Below are 18,869 nucleotides of genomic sequence, written 5' to 3'. Positions count from 1 at the left end.
GGAGACAAATCTGAGGGACATGGTTCAAATTTCCGGGGGCAGACTGATGTCTGAAGCCCAGAAAGGCCTCACCGTTGGGACGACTACTTAGTATTGACGTTGTTATTGATTTTGAACACATAATTGGGGAGCAGATGCAAGTCACCAAGTCACATGCTACCTTATTTGACCTTCACCACACTGCAGTATGCTGTTACTGCATGCGCTTGCGCACTTCGGGTGCAGACATTTTCTTTATGCATTGTTTGGATATGCTGAGACATTATCATAATAATTTCTGTTTTTCAGAGTCACGTGTCCCGCGTTGACCAAACATTTTCCCTGCTGGCGAAGCTCATTATTATTTTTTGGAGCGAGATCACAAGTGGATCAGTAAATAAGTGGCTTTTGAGGCGAAAACTAAGCAGATTGTGACTTCTGTACTGGAAAGTGAATTACGTGAAACGTTATCAAGGTAAAATAGCTTTATTTCCTAATTAACTATTTATTTCATATTGTTTTCAACATGGTTCGCAAACGTGAATTTTTCATTTTGGTTTATGCATTATGTCTGAACGTGACTTGTACATAGTATATATTCAATAATCGCTTTAACATCAGTGTGTTAATTCATGATATATTTTAATTTTAGTTGTTATTTGAAATGCATACGCGGTATTGAAAATTAAAAAAATGTATCTTCCCGGCCAAACATTGAAAACAACCGATCCCAGCTGAATTTGTCGATTGGACAGAAAATCAATATATATATATATTGTAAGTTCAATAAGTATTGAGATTTGGAAATAAGAACAGATTATCGTTTTGCAAAAATCATATTTCACTAACATGCTTATTTCTTGCGTAAAAATATTACAGAAACGTATATAATAAATATGGTGCACGTCCAGAACAGTGTGATGTTTCGTGTAAAGGTCGCCATGTTGGATTTTAGATCGACTAGTACATGTGGTATCAGCCAGACGACTCTTTTCTAAATGGGACGAGTGGCCTGTTCCTGAAATCTGACATTGACCCGATCATATTAAAATTTCAATCAAACATAAACTGATGTTTGCATAACTTGTTTGCAATTATATTGAAAAATTCTGATGCCGCCAACACATCATTAAAACAATAATGAAATGTTATCATTTATTAGTTAATGTTTCAAAGAGAACACCAGTCATCTTACGTCAAGTTTAATTATGTTTAGAAATAATGGTTTTTAGATATGTTATTCCGGTGTTTTGGCTTATCTTTATATTTCCTAAACATTTCTTAAAATTCAGACGTGATGAACAAGCTGAATTGGTGTTCAACAAAGAAAATCAATTTGTTTATTTGTGTATGAGTTTGTTTTTGTCTTTGTTTTCTTTCTGGAATTTTTTTTTTATCTATTACTTAATGGTTTTTCATTGTTCAAGTTGCAAAACAGTTGTTTATATCATGTCCTATCAGTCAACGGTGTAATCCGTTTTTGGAGTTTGGACTCCCTAGATATACTATTAATCTGGTGGGTGCCAACCCATTTTGACCGTTGACTGGTAGGGCATGAGACAAAAGTACACTATACATTATCCTTTTGTTGTTAAACGGTTGGTGTAGTGATAATAGTTACGATTTATTTTATCATTCTATCATGGCTATCTGTGTCACCGGCTATGCTGTTGTCTGATCTTATGACCGGACGGCGCGATCATATAACAAAACATGCATACACGGACATTACATTTTAGATATATTATATATGCTGTTGTTTATGAATATTTTTCATATAATATTCGATTTTGACTACTTATCTTCATTTAACACTCGCATTACCAGTTTTCCTAAGTGTAATTAGCTGATGTAACATTTAGGCAGGAAAATACTAATTTGGTTTGTTTCTTGCCCTCCGCGCGATAATCCATATGTGATAACAAAATAGCTGTCTTTTTGTTTTCAAATACATTGTTATTTTATATATTTGAATGTATTGTATAGACATGTATAAAAATCTCTTGGAGGAATGCGTCGGTACCGGGTCTGGTGGGGATTTAGAGGCGGAATCACATGTTAAATATTGTCGCAACACGACACAACATCTTATTGTTAAATGCGTGATTTATCAGACAATTGTTAAGTAGTTTACATAAAATATAAACGAGAGAGGGGGAAAATATTTATCAGATAGTTACTCAATATTTTACTTGAATACAACCTAGAGACAGAGAGTATCAGTCAGGAACTAAATAATTCATTTAAACAACCAGCCAAGGAAGATTTTATTGCATACGTTGTTTCTCACGCTTAGTCTAAATATTTCGAAAAAATAAATAATCATGGTTTATGTATCTGTCACCATTACATATTCATATCTTCATTAACGCAAGGAGACGTATGAAATAACTTGCCCCAGTCGATAATAACAGGTGCAGTTTGTCTGACCTCAACCTTTTCTATAAATAACGCAACATGCTGTTTCGTCAGCCATAATCTACCGTAATTATTATATTAAGTATACGTGTACATGAACTACATATTTTCGCTGCTTTTCTCGAACTTTTTTATACCTCAAACCTCTGTAAAGTATCACTGTTCACGTCACTATCCCTGTAGCTATAGTTGTTGATGTTGGTTAAAATACAGGGTAACTGATTTACAAAAGTGTATGAACACTTAATACTGCGGAGACGGATTAATGTAGTTTCTCTGGACCAAGTTTCTAGAATGTTCCTTAAGTTGAAGAAAATCCTAAACGTTTTTTCCCATTATGTTGAGGAATGCCTAAGTTGTATCGTATATATTAATTGCACCATTGCAATATAATGACATTAATACGCTATGAATTAAACATTAATTACATCAGTGCCATCTTGAAACCAACGCCCCCTCCATTTTGAAGTTTCTCTAAACGTCATTTATATTTCGATTTTTATTTTCAATTGATTCTTTTTCGATGTATTACCAGACTCCTTTATAGCGCTAACATTTCGATAGACAACTGACGGGGATATTAGAAGGATCTCTGTCAAATTAGAAATGTCGTGAAATGGATATAAATTTCTTTTACCCACAAGATATTTATATCTCCAAGGCTTTGTTCTTGCTCGGTAGAACTCCGTTAAATAGGGATAGAAAATATAGCTTAATAAAATGGGTCCAAGATAATTAAGTTAGGCGATAAGCAATTTGTGCAATATTCTCAAGATCTTAATTATCTTGGACCAATTTTATTAAGCATTAGCAGCTAAGTAGTGTATTGAATTAAATATTAAACTACAATGCCAACGGGCAAGCACTGGGAAATAGTGTATTCCCAGACGACGTCTTTGATTATGTTATGTTCATTAGTATTTCTTGTACCTATAGTCTCGCTGTCATTACTGAGGTTCTCGTTTAATGATGTCACATTGCTTGGATTTGACTTAGAATTACTTGTAGAAGTAAAGGCGCTTACCCTTCCAATATTATATAAATATATATATATATATATATATTAGATAATAAATAAATAAGTCCTTGCGAAGGAAAATATAGAATAAAAACATAAATTTTTCAGGCTCATTTTATCAATCTCACAAAATGAATACTTTGATATCCTACATGTTTAAAACACGTATATAATGTAAAATATCCACATGACGTTGAGCTCAAATAAATCCTAACTAGTCATGCTTTTCTGAAATGAGGTTCAGCGAGTTTTATTAAAGGTATATTATGTTGGAATGGGTATGCGGATCTCTTTTTCATTTGGTCAACCTAATTGTTACGCCATCCTATTTCCCTTTACTCTGGATATTTGGCGCTTAATACGACTTGTTGACTTCTTGTTTTATAATAGTTCAAGCTGCACTTGGAAATGTTAATTGCATGTTTTATGATAAGTGAGGCGACATATGCCATGCTGATTACATTTTCACAATACATGGCGCTGAACATGACGTGTGATTAAACGTTTTATGATAAATAACGTGAAATATGACATGCCTATTAAAAATTTGATTATAACACTGAATATGACGTTTGTTTAATTTGCATGTTTAATAATTGACGCTGAATATGACATGTTGATTACATGTGTTATGATAATCGACGCTGAATATGACATGTTGATTACATGTGTTATGATAATCGACGCTGAATATGACATGTCGATTACATGTTTTATAATAAACGACGCTGAATATGACATGTCGATTACATGTGTTATGATAATCGACGCTGAATATGACATGTTGATTACATGTGTTATGATAATTGTGCTAAATATGACATGTTGATTGCATGCTTTATAATAATTGTGCTGAATATGACATGTCGATTACATGTGTTATGATAATCGACGCTGAATATGACATGTCGATTACATGTTTTATAATAAACGACGCTGAATATGACATGTCGATTCCATGTATTAAACAAGTGACACTGAATATGGCTTGCAAATTACACAATCAGATTTTGGTTTAATTTGTGGTTGTATCTATCCGACAAACCAAACGTTTTACCAAAAAATGGCTACCTCGTAATATAAATGATACCGATCCCTTTGATTTAACCATACATTGTTTTTCGATGAGCACACGTACTATTTTTTTCACCAAAGCAATGCTTATAAGTAGAGTATTTTTGAAAAATGTCCATAACAACATTGGATTTCCTAACAAAATAATATTTTACCTCACCGACGATATTTTCAAGAACACCACGAAAAATGTGACCTGATAGGAAGAAAATATTTCATTTCACAGTTAATGGGTTAATTACTGGTCATAGCGAGTTTCATATGGCATGCGTTGAGAAAATAAAATAAGTAGCCAGCTGGCTTGTCACCAATAATATCAATTACTGTTTTACACCGTTTTATGGTTTGATTGTTGGTTGAATTAAACACGGGGTATTCGACACAATAAAAATTCCTTATCTCGACCCTGAAAGCAAACCTCTGACGTCAAAGCTCAGAGTTGTTATTATTTTCATATTGGGGAATACACATAAGCTTGTGAGGAAGATTGGATATTTAGAAATGTTTAGATTACTTACTAAAATGCCGTAGCAAGTCCATAATGGTTGATGTAACTAATTCATTTTTTTTTTACCCTGAATTTCCAAGACGTCATTTATAATAGAGATAACGTATAGTATACGGTAATGAAATATCGGTCACAGGTTTCTCATTGACCAATACAAGACACGGTCATGGTATTAGTAGTCAGCTTATTAGACCAGCACCAGGACAATCCTTAATGTGTTATAACATTAATGATTTATACTGGAATTAACCGTGTCGAGGGACTTGCTGCTTTCTGTACCGCCCTCATAATTATATCTCGCATTGAAATTATTCATAGCAGTCAATGTAGCAATTACTGAAGTCAGGGATAAAGTCAAGGCGGCAAACTTCAGTAGGTTGGTAGCACAGGGGACCCTGACCGCCTCACGTCACGGTCATTGGATTTTATTTTATGGCACTGTAGTCACGATTTTTGGAGGTCTCTCAATCCAATTCAATATATTTTCAGGAGGCTTTTATTGTGTTTAGGAAATTTACAAAGCGTTTGTAATACAGGGATTACCACGTGCGTGACAAGTGAATAACTAATTATTTCTCACGTGATACGAATATTGTTTTTATTTATAGTATTAGTATTTGTACGTTAAAACCTTTCATTGTTTCTTAGAGTAATTGTAGTAATTCTTTGTTTTAACAGGGTTATCAGCACTGTTTCAACTTTTTCCTGATATATGGGAAGGAATTCGATACTTTCGATTTTATTTTATCCAGTTGTAAAATATAAATCCATAGTGACCAGCACTAGTGTACTTACCGGTAACTGTTAGTATTTACCTAAGAACTAAGCGTACACACTTGAGCATTAATTTTATTTTCAAAAATGTACATAAAATCCTTATCATCGCAGTGAGCCCCGTTTTTGGTTAAGGATGTATGCTACCGGTAACTGTACCTAACTACTGTTGGTTGTGTAACAAATATCAGTCTGAACAATTATCATTAAGCATCATTAATAATTATTTTTATATTTTGTAAAAAAGTCTAAAAAATCAACATACTTTGTAATCTTCAGTGTTAGGATGAAGTAACATCTAAACTAATTGCAATCATATTGTATACCTTTTAAACTAACTGTAATCATGTTGTCAAGATTCAAAACTAAGTGTTATCATGATGTAAACAACCTAAATCACTGTTATCATGTTTAACTAAGTGTTTAACCACACACTCATCCTGTATACATTATTCAATCATCTTGTATAAGTAACAACACAATCATCCTTTATAAATTCAGNTCAGAAGACCAGTTATACTATTTTATTAAAAAATATTGGGAAACAACTACATAAATAAGAATATAAAGCTTTACATCATGTTTATTATATATCTAACCTGTGTTTAATATGCATAAATTAAACTATTTGGTGGGATTGAATTTCCAAACTCATCAGTGGATGGCCTTGTGTGATACAATGGACTGTTTGGCCTGTATCTGTTGGGTGCAGTAATTTAATCCCATCAAATGTTTATACATGCAGCTCAATCAACAAATTATTTTTCTTTTCTCTTCATAATATGTATATATATATATACACCGGTATATATATTATATGTCTTTTCAATATCAAAATAAAAGGTTAGAATTTAAACCATTAGATTCAATTATGATAAAAATGAGTATTAGTAATTGTTTCCTCTAATTGGATTATTAATTTGATAATGCCAACTTGTTTATATGTGTTTGTATGTGTTCTAATGTCTATGTCTATGCTTGTACCACTGTCTGTTACTATGTTTGGAAAGGGCTTAAATAGGCTATGCCTGCTGCCCAATCCATTTGTCCTTTGACAATAAAATTTATTGAAATCGAAATCCTTTATAAATTACTTCATTTTCATCCTGTATATATTACCATATCATCATCCTGTATATATTACCAAACCACCATCCTGTATATATTACCAAACCACCATCCTGTATGAATTACAATTCCATCATCTTGTTTGAATTACTATATCATCATCCTGTATGAATTACTATATCATTATCCTGTATGAATTACTACATTGTCATCCTGTATATATTACCATACCACCATCCTGTATTAATTACCATACTATAATCCTGTATGAATTACCATACCATCATCCTGTTTGAATTACAATACTTTCATCCTGTATAAATTTCCACCCCGCCATCCTGTAAAAAATACAATACTTCCATCCTGTATGAATGACTACCTCACCATCCTTTAAAAACAACAATACTTTCATCCTGTATGAATTGCCATATTCATCCCATATACATCACTTCACCATTATCCTTTATAAAGTACCATACCATTATTATATATATTTCCCCTAAATAGTATTTTTCTATGAAAAATTGTATATGGTCGATTGATCCTTATAAAAACCATGTACATCTAGTGAAGCCCATTCCTAACTTTTACGCGTTAGCAGGCATTGCCCTGGGTACGACACGGAAGAACATGTCCCTATCGGGATGGATCACAGAATGTGTCCAGTCCACCACAAACTGAAGGTCCTGTGTTTCCTTCACCAGTCTGAAGTCAAAGGCATTTAACAGGACCGCCATAGTCAGTCGGATTTCCAGCCTAGCCAAGTGCTGAGCGATGCACATACGCGATCCGTCTCCAAACGGAATATATAAATTGGAACTGTCTTTTCTAGACAGGTTTTTGTAAAACCGGAACGGAACGAAGTTTGTCGATCGGTTCCATGTGTACGGAGATCGATGCATTCCCCAAAGAAACACCATAATTTCGCTCTGAAATATATCATGTATGAAATGTAAAGCTTAATATGTCAACTGTAATACATTACATATCATCAATAATACATCAGATATCACCAGTAATACATGATATATCAACAGTAATACATTACATATCAACTGTCATACATTACATATCAACAGTAATACATTACATATCAACAGTAATACAATACATATCAACAGTAATAACAGTAATGCATTACATATCAACAGTAATAACAGTAACACATTACATATCAACAGTAATACAATACATATCAACAGTAATAACAGTAATGCATTACATATCAACAGTAATAACAGTAATAAATTACATATCAACAGTAATACATTGCATATCAACAGTTATACATTACATATCAACAGTTATACATTACATATCAACAGTAATAACACTAATACATTACATATCCACAGTAATACATTACATATCAACAGTAGTACATTACATATCAACAGTAATACATTGCATATCAACAGTTATACATTACATATCAACAGTAATACATTACTTATCAACAGTAATACATTACATATCAACTGTCATACATTACATAGCAACAGTAATACATCAGATATCACCAGTAATACATAATATATCAACAGTAATACATTACATATCAACGGTCATACATTACTTATCAACAGTAATACATTACATATCAACAGTAGTACATTACATATCAACAGTAATACATTGCATATCAACAGTTATACATTACATATCAACAGTAATAACAGAAATACATTACATATCAACAGTAATACAATACATATTAACAGTAATAACAGTAATACAATACATATCAACAGTAATAACAGTAATGCATTACTTATCAACAGTAATAACAGTAATACATTACATATCAGCAGTAATACATTACATATCAACAGTAATAACGGTAATACATTACATATCAACAGTAATAACGGTAATACATTACATATCAACAGTAATACAATACATATTAACAGTAATAACAGTAATACAATACATATAAACAGTAATAACAGTAATACATTACATATCAGCAGTAATACATTACATATCAACAGTAATAACGGTAATACATTACATATCAACAGTAATACAATACATATTAACAGTAATAACAGTAATACAATACATATCAACAGTAATAACAGTAATGCATTACTTATCAACAGTAATAACAGTAATACATTACATATCAGCAGTAATACATTACATATCAACAGTAATAACGGTAATACATTACATATCAACAGTAATAACGGTAATACATTACATATCAACAGTAATAACGGTAATACATTACATATCAACAGTAATAACACTAATACATTACATATCCACAGTAATACATTACATATCAACAGTAATACATTACATATCAACTGCGATAAACCAGTAGAATTGTCGTATTAATTGTGGGAAGATATATAACAACTGATTTACATAGGTGGACATACGGTGCCAATATATAATATATAATATAAAAACTAAAATACATACCATTCAAACAGAAACTCATAACGTATATACATGTATTATCGTTTTTACACCAATATAATAAAATTTTATATAATAATGGAAATTATATAATATGTATACAACGAATGGACATGTTGTATTAACAGAAATACATAATGAACGAAATGGTCATATGGTGAAGTAAAATGTTTAATTTGTTTGACTTTCAGCTTCTTTAAACAGGTGCTTCCTCACTGCATATTTCAATTTATTATTTTACGTAACAATGTGTTTGATTGCTGGAGGATTATCAGTCCCCAGTTGGCCGTGACCTTGTAGCTGGAACTTATTCTTATACAGCTTGCATACAATATAATTTTAAGAATAAATGATCTATTGTTACAAAAGAAAATTAATTAGAAGGGTTTTGATAGACTCTTATCCCCTATTACTGTATTTCTACATTTCGTCATTTGTCACAAAATGTACAATATTTAGCATCAATAATAATATGGCAGTATGGTAGAATGATTAGTTTGTTTCACTTTTCCTGCATCGATAATCATTATTTCTAGTGATTTATTATTTGATATATATAGTATGTTAATTGAATTGAGTAATGTATCAACTGAAATTTATAATATAGCTATTCAATCTGAATAATGCATTAATTGAACAGAAATAATATATCAAACACAATTTCGTAATTGAAACATTATGTATGAAATGAAAAACATGAAATCTATCTATTGTTTGAACATATTTTATCATGCGATCTGAAGTGAATTTTGTCTAATTGCACAAATCAGGAATTCTAAGAAAAAGGAAACAAAAATGATATCTCCGTTTAACAAAACATATATAAATTACTCATAAAAACATTTACTTATTCATATAAATAACATGAGCAGCTTTATTTGTAAACGATCATCATCATTGTTACATAATGTTTAACACTCACGCGCTCCTTTAATTTGAAGTTGCCTATAGTGACGGGTCTCTCGTTTTGTCTCCGGATAAATGGTACGATTGGGTAAAGTCGGAGAACCTCTTTGATGACACTATCTATCTTCGGTAATGGCAAGTTCGGGTCTTTCCGTATATTATCCACATTCTGCTCAGCTTCTGTTTGGAGTTCTTTCTGTTAATACATAGAAACATGTTCAATGATTCTTCGTTAAAACGAATGTGAGTAACTTCAATACTTTGTTAATATAGAGTATAAGACCCAATGCCAGTTTATGACATTAATGAGTTACCTATAAATTTGAGTGTAAATGAGATGCTTTACCCGTAGATTTAATTGTTGAGGAGATCAATATCCGTAAATATGAGTACTGAGGAGATAAATACTTGTAAATGTGAGTGTTAAGGAGGTCATTACATGAGAGTGTTGAGGATATAACTACCTGTAAATTTCAGTGTTAGGGAGATTGCTACCTGTAAATTTCATTGTCAGGGAGATAGTTACCTGTAAATTTGAGTTTTGAGGAAATCACTACCCGTAAATTACAGTGTTGGGGAGATAGTTACCTATAGATTTGAGCATTTGAGGAGAAAGATACCTGTAAGTTTCGTGTTGAGGTAATTACATGAGGGTGTTGAGAAGATAACTCAGTGTTTGGGAGATATTTACCTGTAAATTTAAGAGTTGCGCAGACAGTTACCTGTAAACTTCAGTTTTGAGGAGATAGTTACCTGTAAAATTGGGTGTTGAGGAGAAATTAAAGCTACAACTAAACTTGAATGTCGAGGAGAAAGTTACCTGTAAATTTGAGTATTAAGGAGATAGTAACCTGTAAAGAGTGCTGAGGTGAAAGCAACCAGTAAATCTGAGAGTAACCTGTTAAGTTGAATTTTGTCAAGAAAGTTACCTGTAAATTACAGTGTTGAGGATATAGCTACCTTTAATTGGCGTGTTGAAGACAACGTTACCTTTAACTTAGGATGTCGGATGTTACATGTAAAACGGAGTACCCGTTGATGACATAATTTATCTGGAAAATGATGTACACGTTGATGGTATGGTTTACCTGTAAAACGGAGTCCAGTCATATTGACTACATATTTACCTGTAAAACGGAGAATCCGTTAATGATATTTCTACATGTAAATCGCAGTACCCGTTGAATATTACTGTTATATATACCTGTACTTGTGGGTATTTGGCGAGCAAGTAGAACATAATGGGTAGAACAGATGCAGTCGACTCTGTTCCCGCCATCAAAAATACCTTCATGTTGTCTTTAGCCTGGAAAATACATCGAACATAAACGAGATATAGTCTTACTATTTATAATAATAATAATAATAATAATAAATAATAATAATAATAAAGGCTTTATCTATTCTTGATAACATATTGAGCATGAAGCTCATCTTACATATGGTCAAGATACAATGTATGATAAAATGTACAATATTTACAGCATTTATGATATAACGTAAATTAGAAAGCGCTTAAAATACAACCGCTTAACGTAGTTTCACTGTAAACCTCTCTCTCTCTCTCTGTGGTTCAAAGAGAATCGATCGTACTTTGTCGTAACCGCACGCGTCGTATAGCTGGGAAACTAGTCGCCTCGCTTTAACGTTGTTATCATCAGTGTTGACCGCATCCGTTAGGATTTGTGACGTCAGATTGTCCAGTTCGTCTACTGCCTTCGCAAATTCTTTGCTTTTGCTGGAAATCTCTTCCAAAGCATAGCACCTGTGGAAAACATGACGTTGCATATACAACTTGTAAAATTTGATAAATCATTACCAATCATCACTATTGGGATATCCTCTATCTCACGATATATGTATTGTATATCTTCTTCTTCTACGTTGATTATTTGATGAGTAGTTTTTGCGATCAGGCAAATACAATTGATCATTGCGAACATATCTATCTATATACAAATACTCTAACACAAGGAGAACATTATTATCATATTTTGCTTAAGCGATAACAATAAAGATAATACAAAAAAGATAGATAAAGATGTGATACTATGGATTTTGTAAAACCATTAAATTTCGTGAGAAAGTCATTGTGGCTTTAATTCCCGATAAAAACTACAACAAAAGATGTGTGATAAAACTCTAATTGATTTACAAAGCTCTTTTCAGCTTCCTGTTAGACGCACGTTCTGAAGCTCTTCTGCAGTAGAAAAATAACGAAGCCCTACCTATGTAGAATGGTCATCATTGTTTCTAGCAGACGGTCCTGTCTTCCCTCCTGTCCACCGAGGTCCAGTTCTAGAAGCACGTGACCGGCCATGTCAAGGGCAAGTCTGAGGCTCAGTTTGGTAAAGTTGATTGGCTCTGACTCATTCATTTCTAGTATATTCTTACAGAGTATGTCTAAGTCACGGATTACTAAAGAACTGCGTCCGTAAATTGATGTTTTGCGAAAAATAGATTCAATGACACGATCACTGTCTGGCATTGCTTCAGACGAGCTCAAAAAAGAATCTTTGAGTGGGGTGTCGTCGGCATAATTGTCCGTCACTTTATCTAGTTTATTGATAACAGTTTGTGCCAAATGTTCATCAAATATGTAAATTTTCCCCTCGTATTTAAATAAGCCAAATTTATGGTAAAACTGACAAAGATATTCAAGTTTCTTGAATTTGTCTTTCCCAAACAACTGAAATAGCAGTTTGTTAACGATTAATCCAGCTTCCGGTACTAGCCCATCTCTCGGTAGAGCTATATGTATCTGCCACTGAAAAACAATAACAGAACCAAGTGAAACCCAAAATCGTGCTACAATATTTCCTAAGAAAATACGGCGACTGAAAGCAGTATATATGTTAATGGAATGCAATACACAGAGTAAATATTCGATCTGGAAGTTATTTCAAATATTTATAATCATTCCTAATAATGTATTAGTTAGACCAATGCCAGTTCATTATGACTTAGTGGTATTTTCTCTCTTTTCAATCCAATTTCAAAATGTTGTATTGTTTAAAACAAACGGGTGTGGAAACTGGCAAATATGTTGTACAGTAAGTTATCATTGGTAAAACCTGCCATAACCTCAACGTCCGATCCAATATACCTACAGAGGTTCCAACTACGCTGAAAATACATTCGGAATGAAATTGTTTAAAGGAAATGGCTACCCGGAATAAAATGTCATATCATTTAAGACATGAATAACCAACCAAATAAATAAATGCAGAACAAACTGTTGTATCAACATTAATAAAGGGGTAATAAATGCCACATTATAAATAAAACCTTAAACGAACCCGGAAAAAACCCACCTTATTACTTATATTGCAAACCCCGGAATGTAGATATGACAGGAATTAGTCCCCTAATGAAGGAGAAAATAGATATAAAATATAAACTTACCACATCACTGAGGAACTGTAGGATGCTAAGAGTAGCTGACACTACTAAATTGACAACAGCTTGCATCATCTTCTTTCCTGAAACTGCTCCCCCACTAGTAGTACTGTAGGCGACCGTCTTATATACCTTTCGGTCAGATAACAGATTTAGGTCGTCAACCTTGTCATTTATATTATCTATTTGGAAAAGGTCTTCCATTCCTTGACCCTGGTTTAAGGGTCAAAATGTCATTGATTTGGTCAGTACCTCTGTTTATTATTTCTATAAACTAAATTGAGGAACGTTTAGTCATGTTTTCAGAAATAAAGCATGCTATCAACCTAAGGATCAATTTTGCTGAGGGATAATAACGAGACAGTGCTGTGATTAATTTGTAATGTATATTATAGCAATTTCTCCATCTATTTAGATTTTAAAGACTACACATCTTGCATTAACATAAAATGTTTTAAAGATATGTAGTTTTGTAACAATATTCGTATAGTCTATCAACGTTTAAAGTGTTTGTGTATTACAACTTACTGTTTATTGGTTGTCCCGACTATTTGTATTGCTTTAAAATGTATGCAAAGTCGGCTACCACAATCGCTCTCTGTAAGGGACATGAGTAACATTTAATTCTGTTTGTGGACAACACAACTCTTTGTTTGGTTCTAATTTTTGTTGGATATGTTTAAATCATGGTGAAGAAATGCGTAGTCGTGTGGAGTATCATAATATTAGTTATATAGTCAGTTACTGACCCGCTATGGTTCTGTAGAGGGTCAGTAACTGACTATATAACGAATTTATCGCATCGAGGACCCTTTTTGCTTAAAATGAAAATGATGTAATGCATAACAAAACAATATGAATATTTAACAAATTTAATCAACTTTGATAAATGAAAATAAAATAAATTATATAACGAAAACATAACATGTAACAGTTTTTTTGTCCTTGGAACAAGATATCACACAGATCGTTAACATTTTCTCATTTCTTAATTGCGAAATTTTGTATAATAGTAACACTGCAATTGTAGCGAATAGGAATTACGGTGAGCATTGTATCATTTTTAGAATATTCAGGTACCCGTATCTGTTGTTTTAGTTTTGAAGCGGTGAGCAATGGGCGGCCATATTGCCCTATAATGGAATCCTACTGACTCTCTATAGAAAGTTAGAGGGTCACCACGTGACAGCTCTAAACCAATGTTTTTGGACAATTTTTGTCCGAGGTGCGATAAGTGATTTTATTCTTTGCTATTCTATATATATTTTGTGAACAGTGTAAGACAATCTATATGCCGCGTGCTGCTTGGCGCCTCCGCGGGAAAGTCACTGACCGGCCGGTCGAGTTGAACAAGCTTTGTTTACGTCTAGGAATCAGCCAACTGACGTAAATAAACTTCTTCATCTTCTTCTTCTTCTTCCTGCAGTTAATTTTTTCCGAATGTTTTCTCGGAAACGGCTAGTTTGATGCCAATGAAACTTAGTACGGGACTAGCGGGCATGCTTAGATGTGCAAGCATGAATATTGATGGACATGCTTCGATTTGCAAGCAACCTTTTTATTGTTTTAGTTTTAATCATGCTACGCATCCAAGATGGCCACCATGGCCTCAGATTGGCAAAAAAAATGTATATCCTCATTTTCATTCGCCGTATATTCTCATCTGATTGTTCCAAATGTCATTAATCGATTTTGATAAAATAAGGTATATACATGCAGGTATAATACGACACTACAAACAGCACAGCGACTTCCAAAATAATCATTTTCGACTGCGGGGTTAGTTTTGGGGACATTTGTAACGGCCGCTGTTACAGTAAAAATTTGTTATAACCGTTCAAACCATTGATGCACCGTATAATATTTAGATATACGTTGAATTGTATTTCCCCGGGACTGGATTTATCTGTATATGATTACTAGAGGAATTAGGATTGTTATTTGCGGTAGCAATTCAGCTAGCGGCCTTCGGCGATGGCTGAAGTCTATAAGCAGTACTAATAATATGGGATTCGGCATCTTCATTTCATAAACAAAAAATTTCGATAAACCTGACAAAGCTCACGTACAACTGCTTCGTGGAAATGTTAGCACGCAGATTATTCAATTTTCAATTTTACATAGAGATATGTATAAGTATAGAAAAGGCAAGATAGAGAACATTCGATTGAGTGTAGAGTGTAGTTCGTTGTTGCTTCCCTTTGAAATAGTCTGATAGTGTCTTGGATTGTTTTCCTTGATAATAGTATATAATGATCATAGTATCTAATAAGCTTAAATAGAAATCATTGCTGTAGGAAAGTGACACTTTGTAACTGAGCTGGTTACCAAAGTTGACCTAACCCAGGTCTGTTCGGTAATCTTATAGAGCTGCCTCCCGTCATTCACCTACCGGTCATCCTCGAAATCCAAGTGATAACACGCGTTCCCGTTCTGTGCAGAGAGCGTAAGTGAGCGTAAACTCTGTAATTTAGAGGATACCAACCAGTCATCTATATTTTTTGATCAGTGGTCATATTTGCCATATTATATACCGTTGAGTTTGGAGTGAAAGTTTTGATAACTCTGATATTGTCTATATTTGCCGGTATCACATGCCGTGCCTTTCAAACTGGACAATATGTGTAAAGTAAGGGTGTGAGTCGTTATTGTCCAAATGGAATATAGAAAGATTAACAATAACGCACATCTGTGTATGTTAGTTTACCAAAATGTCTCTCCCTTGCTCCCGCTTCCGTATCCGTCTGCACACGTCTTTACTCTCTGTTACATGAACTCAAATACATGCTTTTTTCCCGCCATCCCTTCTGCGTTTCTCCTTATCTTTCCTACAGAATACCTCAACATTTCAGTCTACCTCCACATACTTTGTGTACCCATAAGCATCATAATATCGGAATAGATACGCTACCAACACGTCACAGAAATACACCATCGACTGACAAGTTTTAATCCAGTAGATTTCAATGATATTTCTTTTGACTTTATGTAATCCGATATTCGCCTACTGGCCATATTAGTTTGTCGTTTGGTTAGGTAACTGTAATAACTGTTTCATATTTTTTATTTTGATTGTATTTTCTTTCTATACAGGTATTTAGGAAAACAACATGTCCACGGACACCATAGTGAATTTGGACGCCATTGTAGAGAAATGGGCACGGGAAGAATACGAAAAGGACGCAAAGAGCATACGTGATCTGAAAAAGTACTTGAAAGATTTAGAAATGCTTACAAAGGTTCCTCGAAGGAGTAACATCACTTTCAAAAAACAAGGAGAAACTAAATTCACTAAGGGCGAAAAAGAAGATGCTCAAGAGGGGGACAACAACATACCTAATGCGGTGAACAAGATCGTGTTTAAATCTACATACAATAACAATACTGGTTACGATCAAAATCATGCTTTTAAGACTGAACGAACTATTACTGTCAATGAGAAAACTGCAATGACGAATGGATTCAAGATGGGGATGAACTTTGGAATTCAACTGGGAGTTCCTCGTGTCGCCAATACAACTCTTCACATAAATCCTGAAGTGTCGCTAAGCAACAGTACTGAAACCAGTAAAACACACACGTTGACATGGACATCAGACAGCACCTTGCCTGTCCCGAAACGTCACAGAGTCATCGCCGAAGTGGTGGTGAAGGAGGAAGAATACACAGGTTTATTTGAGTCATGTATTGCTATCAATGGTTTGATGGAGGTCGATTTCATAGATCCGAAAAGCAACAGTATAATTCACACGGTCAGAGATGATATAGCGAGGATAATCAACAAATGTCAACCACTGGCTATCCGTGAGGATGTTAAATTGTCAGGAGATACAACGGTTATCTGGACTGTAAGAGGCACGTGCCACTTCCAGTATGACATCAAACAAACCATCAACACCAGGTGCGAAGAGTTGCCAAAGGAATATCCGGGTCCTTATGACAGCGACTAAATGGTGAAAACAACCCGCATAGAACGTCGCTGTAGCTCTGCCTATATAAGAGGTGTCAGGCTGTGATAAAGTCTTTGCGTTTTACGCTCCCAATCTCTTTAATTGATGACATCAATATACAAATGTGATCTGTACAATTAACATGCATTACTTAGTATTTTTGTAAATCTAAGTGTAAGGGTTGACGTTCTCTGTACCCGTGGAAAATGTGATAAAATCGAAGGCACGCGGTTAGCCATTTCATTGGTTTATGTATAAAAGCATGACCAATCGCCAGGTTGTTGCCTTTCCTTTGAAGATTACAGAGGAATGACACTGACATCAAAGCCGGTCAAGTTTTACTGTTATACTACCGCGTATTTTTTTAGACGTACGTCAAAGGATATATAGTTAGTCTATATGCAACATCCATAAGGTGGCGCATATGGAGCTTCCGATTTATTATGATATAATCCGGGGGAGCGGAGAAGGTAAGAGATTGTTACCCCTGGGGTATCGAAGTGTATGTAACAATGTATGTCAAATCTAAATCACATGCGTTTAGAGGTATAAACACCATAGCATGCGTTATACATTTTTTTTTAAACTGGCATAAAGGTTATTGCCAGTACTAGGGTCCGTATTCAGGAAGCTGTTCTCAAACTCAGATTTTGTTCTCAAGCCCAGTTATTCCGGTGATAAAGTAACACAATTCTCGTGGTATCAAAGATTTAAACTAATTTTGGCGATATTTATAGCTAAAAACCATTTTCAATGTCTAGACTTCACTTTTTGTCAGTGGCACAGGATTTAAACAAGCTACAATGAAATTGGTTTGAACCCGGCCTCTCTAAAGCGACAAAAATAAATATGCTGCAACCATTGAAACAGTTGCTACCTTTGTAATTTAATTACTTTTTGGGGTTTTTTTGGCCTTAGTGTTGAATGTTTGCCCATATGAGGAAGGCGAAGGGTTCTGTCTCCCGGACGAGATATACCAAAGTCCTTAAAATTTAAAATGATGGTTGTTATTCCCTACTTAACGTCGGGATTTAGGTTTCTCAATTATCAGTATAATGTAACCGGGTAGGGTACTCTGCCGGGTGCCTTTTGCATGGTATATTAGTCAGGTAGCACTCTTAATTTGGCATCAGATCCGCGTTTTCGCAAGGAGGAACGCACAACAGCATACTTCCTCCAGCACGCATACATTACAAACATGAATGTACGTCCTTAAATGACCTTTGACAATTCTATGTTTGTCGTCACATCTTATAAGTTTATTAGATGGTCTCGTATACTTTCGTCTATTTTTTCTGCAGAGACGTCCTATTATGTACTAGAAATCCCTTCCTTGAGTTGTAGA

The 18,869-nt window shown here is 34.0% G+C and overlaps 2 protein-coding genes across 2 annotated transcripts; one reads left to right on the top strand and one right to left on the bottom strand.

Moving 5' to 3' along the window:
• The first annotated feature begins 348 nt into the window (after window positions 1–348).
• On the top strand, window positions 349–18,869 carry LOC110462091. Its single transcript, XM_021515921.1, has 2 exons — window positions 349–454; window positions 16,668–18,869. Exon 2 carries the CDS (start codon window positions 16,685–16,687, stop codon window positions 17,522–17,524), a length of 840 nt encoding a protein of 279 aa, XP_021371596.1. The 5' UTR covers window positions 349–454; window positions 16,668–16,684; the 3' UTR covers window positions 17,525–18,869.
• On the bottom strand, window positions 7,427–13,778 carry LOC110462093 (cytochrome P450 3A15-like). The gene is made up of 6 exons (XM_021515923.1): window positions 13,581–13,778; window positions 12,404–12,942; window positions 11,769–11,940; window positions 11,380–11,481; window positions 10,192–10,371; window positions 7,427–7,768 (listed from the first exon to the last, which is right to left on the bottom strand). The coding sequence occupies exons 1-6, from the start codon at window positions 13,776–13,778 to the stop codon at window positions 7,427–7,429; spliced, it is 1,533 nt and encodes a 510-aa protein (XP_021371598.1).

The sequence above is a fragment of the Mizuhopecten yessoensis genome, unplaced genomic scaffold (assembly GCF_002113885.1).
Source record: "Mizuhopecten yessoensis strain PY_sf001 unplaced genomic scaffold, ASM211388v2 scaffold10745, whole genome shotgun sequence".
In the NCBI taxonomy this organism is placed as follows: Eukaryota; Metazoa; Mollusca; class Bivalvia; order Pectinida; family Pectinidae; genus Mizuhopecten; species Mizuhopecten yessoensis.
The sequence above is the reverse complement of the archived record's forward strand: the minus strand, read 5'-3'. Positions and strand labels throughout refer to the sequence as shown.